Source organism: Leptonychotes weddellii, chromosome 9 (assembly GCF_054177405.1).
Source record: "Leptonychotes weddellii isolate Sample4059 chromosome 9, ASM5417740v2, whole genome shotgun sequence".
Taxonomy (NCBI): domain Eukaryota; kingdom Metazoa; phylum Chordata; class Mammalia; order Carnivora; family Phocidae; genus Leptonychotes; species Leptonychotes weddellii.
Genome location: NC_138377.1, coordinates 31,508,662 through 31,521,824, shown reverse-complemented (window position 1 = coordinate 31,521,824; position 13,163 = coordinate 31,508,662). Strand labels below are relative to the sequence as shown.

The following is a 13,163-nucleotide window of genomic DNA, read 5'->3' as shown; positions in this document are numbered from 1 at the left end:
TGTCTTCTGGCTAACATTGTTTCTGATAAGAAATGTGTTCTCATTCTTTGTTTACTTGTATGTAGTTTTTCCCCCAGCTAACTGTAAGATTTTCTATCTTTGTTTTCAGCAGCTTTGTCTACATTTTAAATTTATCCTTCTAGCAGTTCTCTGCATTTCTTGGATTTGTGTTTTATCATTCATTGATTTTAGAAAATATATTTTTTGCGTCATTATCTCTCCTCTTTTTCTGTAACTCCAGTTACATATGTGTTAGATCATTTGATAATCAGTGCTCCCACAGATTTTAAATTTCTTCTTTTTTTCTTCTTTGGGTTTTATTTTGGATGATATCTAACGACCTCTTGTCATGTTTGCTGATTAATTTTAACTTTTGTCCAGTTTTCTGTTAAGCCTGTTGAAAGTCCTCTGATATTTTATTTTTGTTAATTTGGTATTTTATCTGCTGAATCCTCCATCTATTCATATATGTTGTCCATACTTACCTTAGGTTTTTTAATATATTAGTTATAATTATTCTGAATTTTCTGTCTGATAGTTCTAACATCTAGTTCCTTTATGGGTCTGGTTCTGGTGTTTGCTTTATCTCTTGAAAATGGTTTGTTATATCTTGCTTTTTTTATGTGTCTCATGATTTTTTGTTGCATGCCAGACATAAGTACAGAGCTGTAAAGACTGAGGTCAATAGTATTTATGCCCGGAAATAGGTATTTTTCCTTTTGAGGCTGTTTGTTTATGTATGGATGGGGAGTGAGTCATCCCAGTCAGTGATTAAGTTGGGTTTGTTTTGTTGTTGTTTTTGTAGTTGTTACCTTCACTGAGTCAGAGACTTAAAATTCTTGGAGTAGTGGAATGCTCTTACCTCATTCTTAGTGTGGGGCCTGGAGTGCTAAGATTGCTCAATATTCTAGTCCATCCTTACTAACGCTTTCCATGTCTTTGGATGGCTGCATCACAAGATAATCTCTCTCAATGTTCTTTGTAATTTTTGATTAGTTGTTGGAGAGTGTGATGTTTATTTTGTTGTCTTTCTTGAAAGAATGTTGAGTTTTGTTTTGATAGGCATTTAGTTTACTTTTAGATCACCTTGATCCTTTCGTAGCTTGTTTTTAAGTTTTGTTATAGCTTTTGTAAGCCTTTTCTTAATTCTATGGCTAGAGTCATTAAACTCTGGCTTATGAACTATCTATAGCCTATGTTTATATAGCTTTTGAGCTAAGAATGGATTTTACATTTTTAAAGGGCTATAAAGAAACAAAAATAAAAACAAAAAATATGTGATAGAGGCTGTATGTGTCTCACATAGCTTATGGTATTTATTATCCTGCTCTCTAGAGAAAATTTTCTGATCCCTGACCTAGGGCTTACTTAACCCTAACTTCTTTTTTTTCTTGATTATTTTATTTTATTTTTTAAAATTATTAACATATAATCTATTATTTGTTTCAGGGGTACAGGTCTGTGATTCATCAGTCTTACACAACACACAACACTCACCACAACACATACCTTCCCCAATGTCCATCACCCAGCCACCCCATCTCCCCACCCCCAACCCCTCCAGCAACCCTCAGTTTGTTTCCTAAGATTAAGAGTCTCTTATGGCTTGTCTCCCTCTCTGGTTTTGTCCTGTTTCATTTTTTTCCTCTTTTCCCCTATAATCCTCTGCCTTGTTTCTTAAATTGTGCATATCAGTGAGAACATATGATAATTGTCTTTCTCTGATTGACTTATTTCTCTTAGCATAATACTCTCTAGTTCCATCCACATTGTTGCAAATGGCAAGATTTCAATATTTGATGGCTGTGTAATATTCCATTGTGTGTGTGTATATATATATATACACACACCAACCCTAACTTCTAACGTCTAAGATGTTTTATTTCTTTATTCAGTAGCAAACTGAATGCACCAGGTTTTCTCTGTGGCATTTTCATTGTTTTTGGTTGGAACTCTTCTATAAAGGTTTTCCCCTTTATAGAATCTCTGAGAGATACTCACTTTTCAGTTACCTAGTATTTAATTTGTTGATAATTGTTCTTTGCCAGCCTCATAAAGTCTTATGCATGCAGAGCTTAGTATCCTATACACATTTTTGGATCCTTTTCTCTGGGCAGCTCCCTTCCCTTCAGTATACTGACTTGTAGATTCTCTCCCCCTTAAATTTCTTAAACTTTAGTCTCTAACTTACCACTTCAGGAAGACAGCTGTGCTTTGCCTGGGTTCTCCACTTTTGTGTGGGTGTTCAGTAAATTTTAGGCAGAAAGCTAGAGTGATTATAGGACTTAACCTTTGATTGTTAACCTTATCCCAGACATCACAATCTTGTCTGGCTATTGTCCAATCTCTGAAAACAAGTTTTCTAAATATTTAAGTTTTCTAGTTGTTTATATCTGAGGGCAAGTCTAGTGCCAGTTATTCTGTCATGGTTAAAAGTAGAACTCTGGTTAGCAAACATTAATAAAAATGCCTTTAGACTTCCAGTATAGCATTAATCTAATATTTATTGAATTGCTTATTTGCTCTAAATTGAGTTTAGTTTTTATAGTATTTGTAAGATGTGTTAGAAGGATGTATAAGAAAACATGATTAAGATTAAATTCTGTCTGGTATCTTGAATGCCGGCTCTGTGCCTTAGACTTTGTACAGCTTGCTGGGGACAGAAAGAATAACACATGAACTGAAGACCAGGCACTCAGCCCCAGTAGGAAGTAGGCATGTATACTAATTACTGTTACATAACAAATCACCCTAAGACTAAGTGATTTAAAACAATTATCTGTTGGTCAAGAATCTGGGCATGGCTTAGCTAGATCTTCTGGCTATGGTCTTTCAAGAGCCTGAAATCAAAATGTGGACCAAGTTTCAGTCACATTCAAGGCTTGACTGGTGCAGAATCCATTTCCAAACTTACTCACATGGTTGTTGGCAGATTCTGCTCCATTCCTCATGGGCCTTTTCATATGGCAGTATCAGAGTAACAAGAGAGAATGGGAGCAAGATAGAAATATGTCTTTTGTAAACTTATCTCAGAAGTGAAATCATATCACTTTTGCTGTATTCTATTTACAAAGCAAGTCACTAGGTCCAGCCCACACTCAGGAGGAGTAGATTACACAGGGCATGAGTACAGGACACAGGGATCACTGGCAGCCATTTTAGAAACTGCCTATAATAATATGTGGTATATAAATTATACAAAATATTATAAATGGATCTATAAAATAACATAACAGCATTAATACATGTAGCATAATAACAATTTGCTAGTGATATGCTAACTGCTTCCTATAGATTATTTTATCTAAGCTTTTTCTAGTATTCTGTGGGAGAGGTAGTATGTATTATATCCATTTTACAGATAAAGAAATTGAACTTCAGTAAGGTTACTTTGCTATGATGTAGCAGAAGGAAGATTCTAGTCCAGGCTTTGCCTGTTCTACTACCCATATTTTTAATCTCTATATCTTATCAGCATTAAAATACTATTACCTTTTATTGAGCACCTCTTATGTGCCAAGCATTATAGTAAGTACATTATATATTAACATCATTTAAGCCTCACAGTAACTTTATTAAAGCTCTGTTTTACTGATTATATACTTTAGCTTTCAGATTCAAGAAATTACTTTGAAAAATTACATACATTTTTTTGTTTCAGAGACATTAAGCAAATACAACCCAAAGAATCTCTGTAAATACAAAAAAAAAAAAATCATTTAAATACCTACTACATTAAAAAAAAAGTGGTATTCACTAATTAAATAAATTTGTGGAAGGAAGCCTGACACATTTCAATCCTTATAATATTCTGCAGTATATATATACATACATATATATATGTACATATATATTCTGCAGATGAAAGGTGGTATGTGAATCTCAAACAGGAATGAATTTATAAATACTTAAAAAGAAAACAACCCACTCCTAGAAGAAATCTCAACAAACACTACTATATAAATTTTAGTTAGAAATTAGCTCATTGTAGTTAATGTTGAAATACTTTTACTAATGAATTTGAAATATTTTCACTAATAAAATCTTTCACAAATTGGCTTTCATATCAAGATCTGTACATACTTTCTTCAGTCATCCCATTGTCTTTGCGATATGAATCTTTTAGATGAGGAAAATAAGACAAAGAGAAATTATTTTCTCATGTTTGAAAGGTACCATAAGTAGATGTTATGGTCTTTTAGACCAGTTTATTTTAATTATTTGAGGGTGTCTTGTAAGGTATATGTTGACAATAGTAAATCCTAAAGCTTATGGATGACTATTTTTGAACCATTTTCCTTATAATAATAGAACTGTCTTACTTTCTACATTCAGATTTGCTTTCGTAAGTGGGGCAAAAATGCAGTTGAAGCTGATGTGCATGAATTATGTCATATGTCATACTAGCATATGTCATGTGTGACATCCTTCACTCATTCATTCACTTATTTATTTATTTATTAAAAAATGTTATTAGTACCTACTAAGTGCCAAGCACTGCTCTAAGTACTTGGGATACATCAGTGAACAAAATGGATAAAAATCATGGAGTTTACATTTTGACAGACATGGTTCAGACAATAGGCTGATGCTATTAATTAAGAAAATGACAATGTTTTGCTCCTACAATAATTTTTAATGTATTTTTACAACTCATGTAATATGTAGTAATTTAATATTTTGGTATTTAATATTTTGGTTATTTTTGATAGTAGTTTATGAGAATTTAAAGTGTTTTATGTAACAAAATTTATGTTTCTGTAGACTTTTATTTCTATTTAAGTTATATTATACTTTTGCTGGCTTTGAGTATTATAATTTTTGTTGTAATTTTAATAAACTGTTACAGCACATCTTTTTATTTAAATGATTCGTGTTTAGAAAGCGATCTTTACTTTTGTTTATCACAGTTATCTTTCTAAGTTAACTTTTGCTATGAAGGGAAAGATTAAAAAATTTAAAACCTTGGGGCACCTGGGTGGCTTAGTCGGTTGAGTGTCCAGCTCTTGGTTTCAGCTCAGGTCATGATCTCAGGGTCCTGAGATCAAGCCCTTCATGGGTCTGTGCTCAGCATAGAGTCTGCTTGGGATTCTCTCTCCCTCTCCCTCCTCCTCCCACCCTCCACTCCCGTGTGTGTGCACTCTCTCTCTCTCTCTCTCTCAAATAATAAAATTGCTCTTTACTTTGTCTTATTTTCCTCATCTAAAAGATTCATATTGCAATTCATATCTTATTGGTATAACTTGGAATTAACTAGACTATATTATAGGTTGGCATATGTTACAACAGCAATTTACGGTGTTGCATATGTTGTCACAAACAGTATTATTAACTCAAATGTTAATAGTTAAGCTTCTTTTGCTGACTTACTGAATTAAATCCATCCCTTAGACCATCAGAGTGGATTCATTTTTTTTTAATTTACTTTTTAACCAGGAAGCCCTGAATATCTGCATTTTTTCCACATATGAAAAGTAGACATCTTATGACTGATCTTTGACCTGAAAGGTTGAGTAGTCCTTCATCATTCTTATGTTTTAGTGAATAGATGGGGGTACCTGAGATTAGAGGAACAGGGTTTTGGGAAAGGATTTTGAGGGAGACAAGAATGAACAGTGGCGTCACTAACAAGAATGTTCTCAATAGGCTTAAGCATAGTTATTAAAGCAACAGACAAAATGCCAAGTGTTCTTTTGGATTATTGCTTTTTTAGTTGGTTTTCAAACAATTCTCAATACAGTTCTTTTCATTGTGTGTTTTAACTAGTGTAAACTGGTAACAATGAAGAAAACAGTGTAGGAATAGGAAGGAAGTAGAACACTTGTTTGAAGAGATTTGCTTTTCTTTGAATACTTGGCCACTTAAAAACAGCTGAGATTTGAGGTTCAAAAGTAGGAAAATAGCAGCTCTGTGCTAATTTTTGAGGCCTTTTCTCCAACTTTTCTGTCTAGTTTTTAATAACTGCTTAATTAATACTCAAGTGCCCATCACATTCAGTCTTCAATATAGAAACTATTTCTTGTCTTTTCTCTTTTTTACAAGGAACTCTGTGCCTGGAGATACAACTTCTCTTATAAAGCTCTGAAATTATCAAATGGTGTTAAAGTTATATCTTTGCGCCTACAATTTTTTTCCTTGGGGAAAAAGCTGTTTTGCTTCTAAAGGGTATTCTAAGCCTGCTGATGAAGTGACAAATGAAACCCACAGCCAAGCCTGAGAAAGCATGTGCATGTGTAACTTAAGATGCACAGTGACTGTATAACTGATATAGACTTATATTGCAGTTATTGGTATTTTTTAATAAATTCAAGGAAGGGAAAATCTAGCCTAATCTATATGAACCTTTGCTTGTGATATTTGGAATGGTTACCAGCTGCTTAATGGCTGCGATAACCTTTGCTTAGTTAATATGCATGTCACTTTTAGAATTTATCAGTGACAATTTGCCTGTCACCTGCAGAGCTAAGTAGTGTAATGGCAGCTGAGCAGTGAGATGGAGGGAGATGGAGTTGAGATCTTATAGGAATGAGAACATGTTTCTGTTGAGATAATGGAAACATTGGGCCAAAATATGTAGTTGAATATATTTTGTTTGGTTTTGATTGCTTATTCAAAGATACAGTCTTTTGATCTCCATGTATTATCTATTGCACAACGATGTAAGAAGGAAAAGTGATGATGGCACTTAGAGGACTTTCAAGTTTAGAGCTAATTAATTTATCTGATAGAGCCCTGGTGTACATGAGTGATTTAATACGCAGACGTAAAAGCTTTTGCTTTTTACTTATTATTAGGCTGTTAGATTATTTGCCAGCCTGTTGACCAGTCAACACCAGTGTGTTTCCTTTAACTCCATGAATATCAGCATATGCTATTTTGCATATCCTAAATAATTTAAATACATTTCTTACTCTTTCCACAGCATGTAGAGTCCATGAAGCACAGGACAATAAAGCTTCCTACTCATACCACCAGGAGGATCTCTTTGAAAGATTCACTGGACTACCAGAGACACCAATTTGTCTGAAGCATCATGTGTTGAAACAACAGAAGGCAACTACTTTTGCACTAGCTAGAAACAGAGTTATGATGTTTTCATTTCTTTGAGCTCCAGGAAGCCAGGGGAGTGAGTTGAAAATCTGAAAATGCGGCCATGGACTGGTTCCTGGCGTTGGATTATGCTCATTCTTTTTGCCTGGGGGACCTTGCTATTTTATATAGGTGGTCACTTGATACGAGATAATGACCATCCTGATCACTCTAGCCGAGAACTGTCCAAGATTCTGGCAAAGCTTGAACGCTTAAAACAGCAAAATGAAGACTTGAGACGAATGGCTGAATCTCTCCGGTAGGTTCTAAAAAATTGAAGGAAGAGTGATGAAGTACTGTACTTTGTTTATAGTTGCAGGGCTTCATTCAACTATTAAAAAATACTTAATGATTTCTTTAAACTGCTATTTTTGCAAAAATTTAAATATTTTATTGAGATACTTCTTATACCAATGATATCTCTATATATTTAACATAGAGAATTTTTCCAGGGTGTCAAATCTTATTTTATATATTATATATTAATACATACTAATTTCTATATTAAAATATGAATTTTAATATAGAAAAACCATGCCATTTAATTTGCTTTTATATTTCATTTATAGTTATCTTCAGCATTTTGATTAATTTTGATACTAAACATTAAAAACAAACTTTGTATGATTTAAATTAGTGCATATTAAAATTTTTATTGTATGGACAATAACAAAGACGTTTATAATAGTTGAGAGGCTGAGTGAGTCTATAACTTATTAAAATGAAGAAACAAAAATTCATTGCTAAATAAAACAACTGGATCTGGAATCTAGGGAATTGTTACTGTTGCTACTTCTAGTCTGTTAAAAAATGTGGCATATATGTTAGAAGGCATCAACTGTTTGGAAAAATAAAATCTTATATTTTCAGGGAACAAATAATTCCTAAATTCTAATTCCTCTGCTTTATATATGAAGGTGATTATCTATTTAGTGCTTGCTGTTTCTCAAGCTAGAGTTTGAAGATTTGAGATAAAGAGTTGTCATTACTCTGAGGTGGTAATTGACCCTAAGGGAAGTAGTGTAGAGAAAAAGAGCACAGAGTTCATTTCTTTTTGAGAAACAAGAGAGGAAGAGTGCTGGATTGTGGACGCTGAGGAGCATTCTGTGAAGGAAGAATATAGTTGGCAGTGTCACATACTCTAAGACTTTAGAGAAGAATTCTTTGGTTCTCCCATTCCCTCACCTCCCCGCCACCACTGCCCTTGCACTCTTTTAGAACTTACTTCTTTCTCTCAACTTTTTTCTTCACCATTATACTATTTTTGGCCCTTTTATGTTCAATGGAGGACAACACCAGGTGTTAAGAATTTTACACAATGAAGGAAAAATTATTCCTGTCATTTGTAGTAGTACCATGTGGTAAAATATAAAGTAACCAGGGATTAGAAAGTGGACAGATAACTTCTTGAATTTATATATCATTTTATTTCCTTTTGGGTGGGAGCCTGGGAGTATCATGGAGAAAGTAGAGTCTCACTTGATGATTTGTTACGAGATTCAAAGATTGCTAATTTCGAGGTAATAGTAGCTATCACTGATGGAGAGTGTATCATGTGCCAGGTATGTGCCAAGGGCTTTGCACAGATTATCTCATTGAATTTCATAAATTTCCTTATGCGATGCTGGTACTGTTTTCATAACCATTTTACAGATGAGGAATCAAAGGAATATTGAAGAATTTAATTTTTCTTGAGGTTATACTTTCACAAGTGGTGGAGCTTCCTTTGCATCCTGGCAGTATGACTCAAAAGCCTGGGCTGTGATGAGGTGAGGTGTATTGCCTCTGTGAAGAGAAACCAGAGAGAAGTCAATGATTCGGAAATCTCAACTAAAAGTCTCATGTAGGAGATCACCAAGAGCAGCTGCTGCTCTAGTTGATTTTGGAGTATGCTTTGATTGTAGTAAAATCTTGTTCTACATCCTGGGATTACTGCTTCTTGGTAAAGATTCTGCTTCTTAACAATTTAGGCTCATGTAAATAATTGATTATTTTTCTCCTCATTTCAGCTTCAATACTGATACTTCATTTGGCTTATTTCTGACTGCCAAGTGTCTTGTTTTTATTGTTTGAAAGAAAGCTTGCCTTTAATAATAGTTGTTTCTTCTGCAGAATAATCTTTGGGTCTCTTAAGTCAATTCTTTGTATCCTTTTGTGTTGAAATTAAATTCTCAACTACTACATTCAAATATAGAGACAACTTGTAAAAGCTGAGACAGTATGTCATGCTGTAATACTGTAAATACAATCTGAAAACAGACTGAGTCCATTTTTATATATAGGTAGATAATTTTAGGAAAATAAATAAGTAATTCTTTTCCCTCATTAAGGAAGAAAACCTCCTCAGGCCCTTCCATCAACTTTACGGGTAGGGCCATTTGTGTTTCAGCCAAAAGGATTGCATTTTAGAGGCCCTAGCATAAAAGTAGAGGTGGTACTGACATTGGTGATTTTTCCCTCTCATTTTAACATTTTGTACCCAATTTGCTATGTCTTTTTCTCAGAAGAAAATGTGTTCGTAACCTAGACTAAAAAGGAGTAATTCATATGTCTGTAAAACTAGGTCAATTCTTTGGGATGAGGCATATGGATTGGATTTGGAAAGAAGCTTGAAATTACAGTGTTTAAGAGTTAGGACAATAGTTTTAAGAGCAATTAACCAATCTGCCAGCTAGAATTTGCTAATTTTCTTGATTGTACTACACATTTAGAAAAATAATCATTATTCTGGGGGATGCAGATGTTTAAGTACAATATTTGGGAGGTTCTATGTGTGTGTGTCTGTCTGTGTCTATTTAATTCTGACTTATTGATGAATAATTTCTGTACAGTAAAATTCATTTTTTTCAGCATGTAGGTCTATGAATTTTGGCAAATGCTTACAGTCGTGTAACTATCACCACAGTCAAATTATGGAAGAATTCTGCCTCCCACCAGAATTCTGTTGTGCCCTTTTGTAGTCAGATTCTAGCCTTACCTTCTGTCCCTGGTACTGATTTGTTTTCTGTCCTATATTTTATTGTGTTCTAAAACATCATATAAATAGAATAATGTAGTATATAGCCTTTTGAGTCCAGCTTTTTTCATTTATAATGTACTTGAGACTCATTAATGCTGTTGTGTGGATTGGTAGTTTTTTTCTTTGTCTATTATTTTAATTCCTTTTTAATACTGAGTAGTATTCCATAGTATGGACATATCACAGTGTTGTCTTTTTTTTTTTTAAACGCATTGACCCTTGAAGGTTGTTAGGGTTGTTTCTGTTTTTTGGCAATTACCAACAAAGCTGTTACAGCATTTGCTCTGTAGGTTTTTATATGAACATAAGTTTTTATTTCTCTTGGGTAAATATCTAGGAGTGGGATTGCTGGGTCATTTTAGTGTATGTTTAATTTTTTTAAGAAGTTGCCCAAAGGTTTTCCAGTGTTCGTATATCATTTTGCATTCCCACGAGCAAAGCTTGAGAGTTCCAGTTGCTCTCACTCTTGCTAGTATTTGCTATTGTAAGTTATTTTTATTTTAGCTGTTTTAACAGATATGTAGTATTATCTCACTGTAGTTTCAATTTGCATTTCCATAATGAATAATGATGTTGAACATACTTGTTCATGTGCTTATTTGCCACTCTTTAGTGAGGCATCTGTTCACATTTGTTAACCTATTTTATTATTTTTTATTTATTTGAGAGAGAGAGAGAGAGCGAGCATGAGCATGAGCAAGGGGAGGGGCAGAGGGAGAAAGAGAAACTAACTCCCTGCAGAGCAGAATGCAGGGCTAGATCCCAGGACCCCAGGATCATGACCTGAGCTGAAGGCAGATGCTTAACCAACTGAATCACCCAGGTGCCCCTGTTACCTATTTAAAAAAATTGAGTTTTCTTACTAAAATTTGTTTTCTTATGATTGCATCTTTTTAAAAATTGTGTTTAGATATAAAATTTTAAATATATATGCATATATGATAAAGTAAAAACTGGCTTAAAACAGATTTTTTTTTCTTGATTATTTAATTTGCATTGTCCTCAGTGGGGTTGTTTTTCTTGTTTGGGGTCACTCTTGTGGCTGCTGCATTGTGGTAAGACAGTCCAGATGACTTCACTCGCATGTTTGATGATTAGCTGGGACCATCATTTGGTTCCCTTCCATGTGGCTTCTCCAGCAGTATAGCCCAGGTTTCTTATGTAGTAGTGTTCTAAGAGGGCAAGAGCAGAAACTGCAGGTCCTTTTGAGGCCAAGTATATCAAAAGTCACACAGTGTCACTTCTGCCACATTTTGTTAGTGTATGCAAGAGAAAGGGACACTCCGTATTCAGGGAAGAGAGGGAAGAACTGCATAGAATTTGTAGCCATATTTAACCCACCAGTCTCATCTCCAGAAGTAATCACTTAGGTCAAATCATTGTGGTCCTGACAGCTGGAGTTTAGTTTAGACTTTGTTGATAGGTAATAGGGAGCTACGGTTGGGCTTATAGCAGAGGAATGACACATTGAAAATGGTTGAGTAAGATACAGATTTTCAGGTGGATTGCTTCACTGGACTGAAATTAACTAGGAAACATAGTATTAATCTAGACATGAGGTGATGCTGACCTAGATTAAATTAATGGTTGAATTTGTTGGCTCGGGAACCAAGGTACATCTGCTTATTTCCCCATGTTTTCTGTATGCTCTTATTTGGTATTCCCCAGACATCCCTTTCTTACTTGTTAATTGCCAGCACATTAGGTGAACATGTGATAGGCTTTCTTTTAAAAACTTAGAGATAATCACTTTCTCAGCCTGCCACCCTACAGGAGTGCCTTTCCATGCTTCATGTTTGTTTTATCTCAACCTTTAATAATGTGAAGTTACTGTCAGTTCACAGAATCTTTGCTTCTTGGAATTTGAATCTGCCACTTTGCCTCTCAGTCAGGGCTGACATTTAGCAGAAAATACCTAGAAAATTATTGAAACTTCTTCAGAAATCCCTTGAGCAGTGAACCTTAAGTGGGCCAGATGTCAGAACTGGATAGAACTTGTAAAATCTAAAGAGTACTTAATTGGCAGTGTTCCTTTTAACGTAAATCCTTTTTGTTCTAGGTTCATTTATTTTTGAGAGTACAACTTTAAAAAATTCAAACGTGACTTTGAGACCAATTAATAAGGTTGTTTGTTTGGTCCAGGAAAACCAAAGACATTTCTTCTGGAATTTAGACACTAGCTGTAAACTGTAAATTTACAAATCACAAAGAATATATAATTAATTAATGGCTTATCTGTTTTTCTGAGCTACGTAGTAATTTTCCCAGATGGATTAGAGCCAAAGCATGACTCTTCTGATGGAAAAATTTGACTGAGGCAACAGAAGCATGGAACACTGACATAGGTAGAAAGAAAACTGATGTACTGTTTCACAGGTCATATTTTACTTCTTCTATTTGAGAAGCTGGTATTAGGAAGTGGGGGGGGGATGCCTTTGTTCCTATTGGTTGATTGGAAAATTTGCTCTAGGCTGTCTTCTCTGTAACTGCTCATCTGTCATGTAGAGAGTGTACTTATATTCCTAGAGCAAGTGAATGGATTGGAATGTATAGGGCACCTGCCATCTACCTATAACCTTCCCTTATATATGTGGCTTTTATTTTTGCAACCCTGCATCCTTTACTCCTTATGCTATTAAGAGTATCTAATTTTTCCTTAGGGACAATACTTCTTCCCTATGTGAGAATATCTTTTTTTAAAATTTTATTTATTATGTTAGTCACCATACTAACTAGGCATCATTAGTTTTTTTTTAGTTTTATTGCCTTAAACTATTTAAAAAAATTTTTTATTGTTATGTTAATCACCATACATTACATCATTAGTTTTTGATGTAGTGTTCCATGATGCATTGTTTGTGTATAACACCCAGTGCTCCATGCAGAACGTGCCCTCTTTAATACCCATCACCAGGCTAACCCATCTTCCTACCCCCCTCCCCTCTAGAACCCTCAGTTTGTTTTTCAGAGTCCATCGTCTCTCATGGTTCGTCTCCCCCTCCGATTTCCCCCCCTTCATTCTTCCCCTCCTGCTATCTTCTTTTTTTTTTTTTTT

At 34.5% G+C, this 13,163-nt stretch overlaps 1 protein-coding gene across 1 annotated transcript in view; it reads left to right on the top strand.

Annotated features, from left to right (window-relative positions):
- Positions 1 to 13,163, top strand: part of FUT8 (fucosyltransferase 8) — a 259,999-nt gene that overhangs the window by 130,412 nt on the left and 116,424 nt on the right. Inside the window, exon 4 of the mRNA XM_081829752.1 lies at positions 6,923 to 7,348. Coding sequence (XP_081685878.1) covers positions 7,146 to 7,348 — 203 coding nt within the window. The 5' untranslated portion in view covers positions 6,923 to 7,145. The remainder of the gene's footprint in view (positions 1 to 6,922; positions 7,349 to 13,163) is intronic.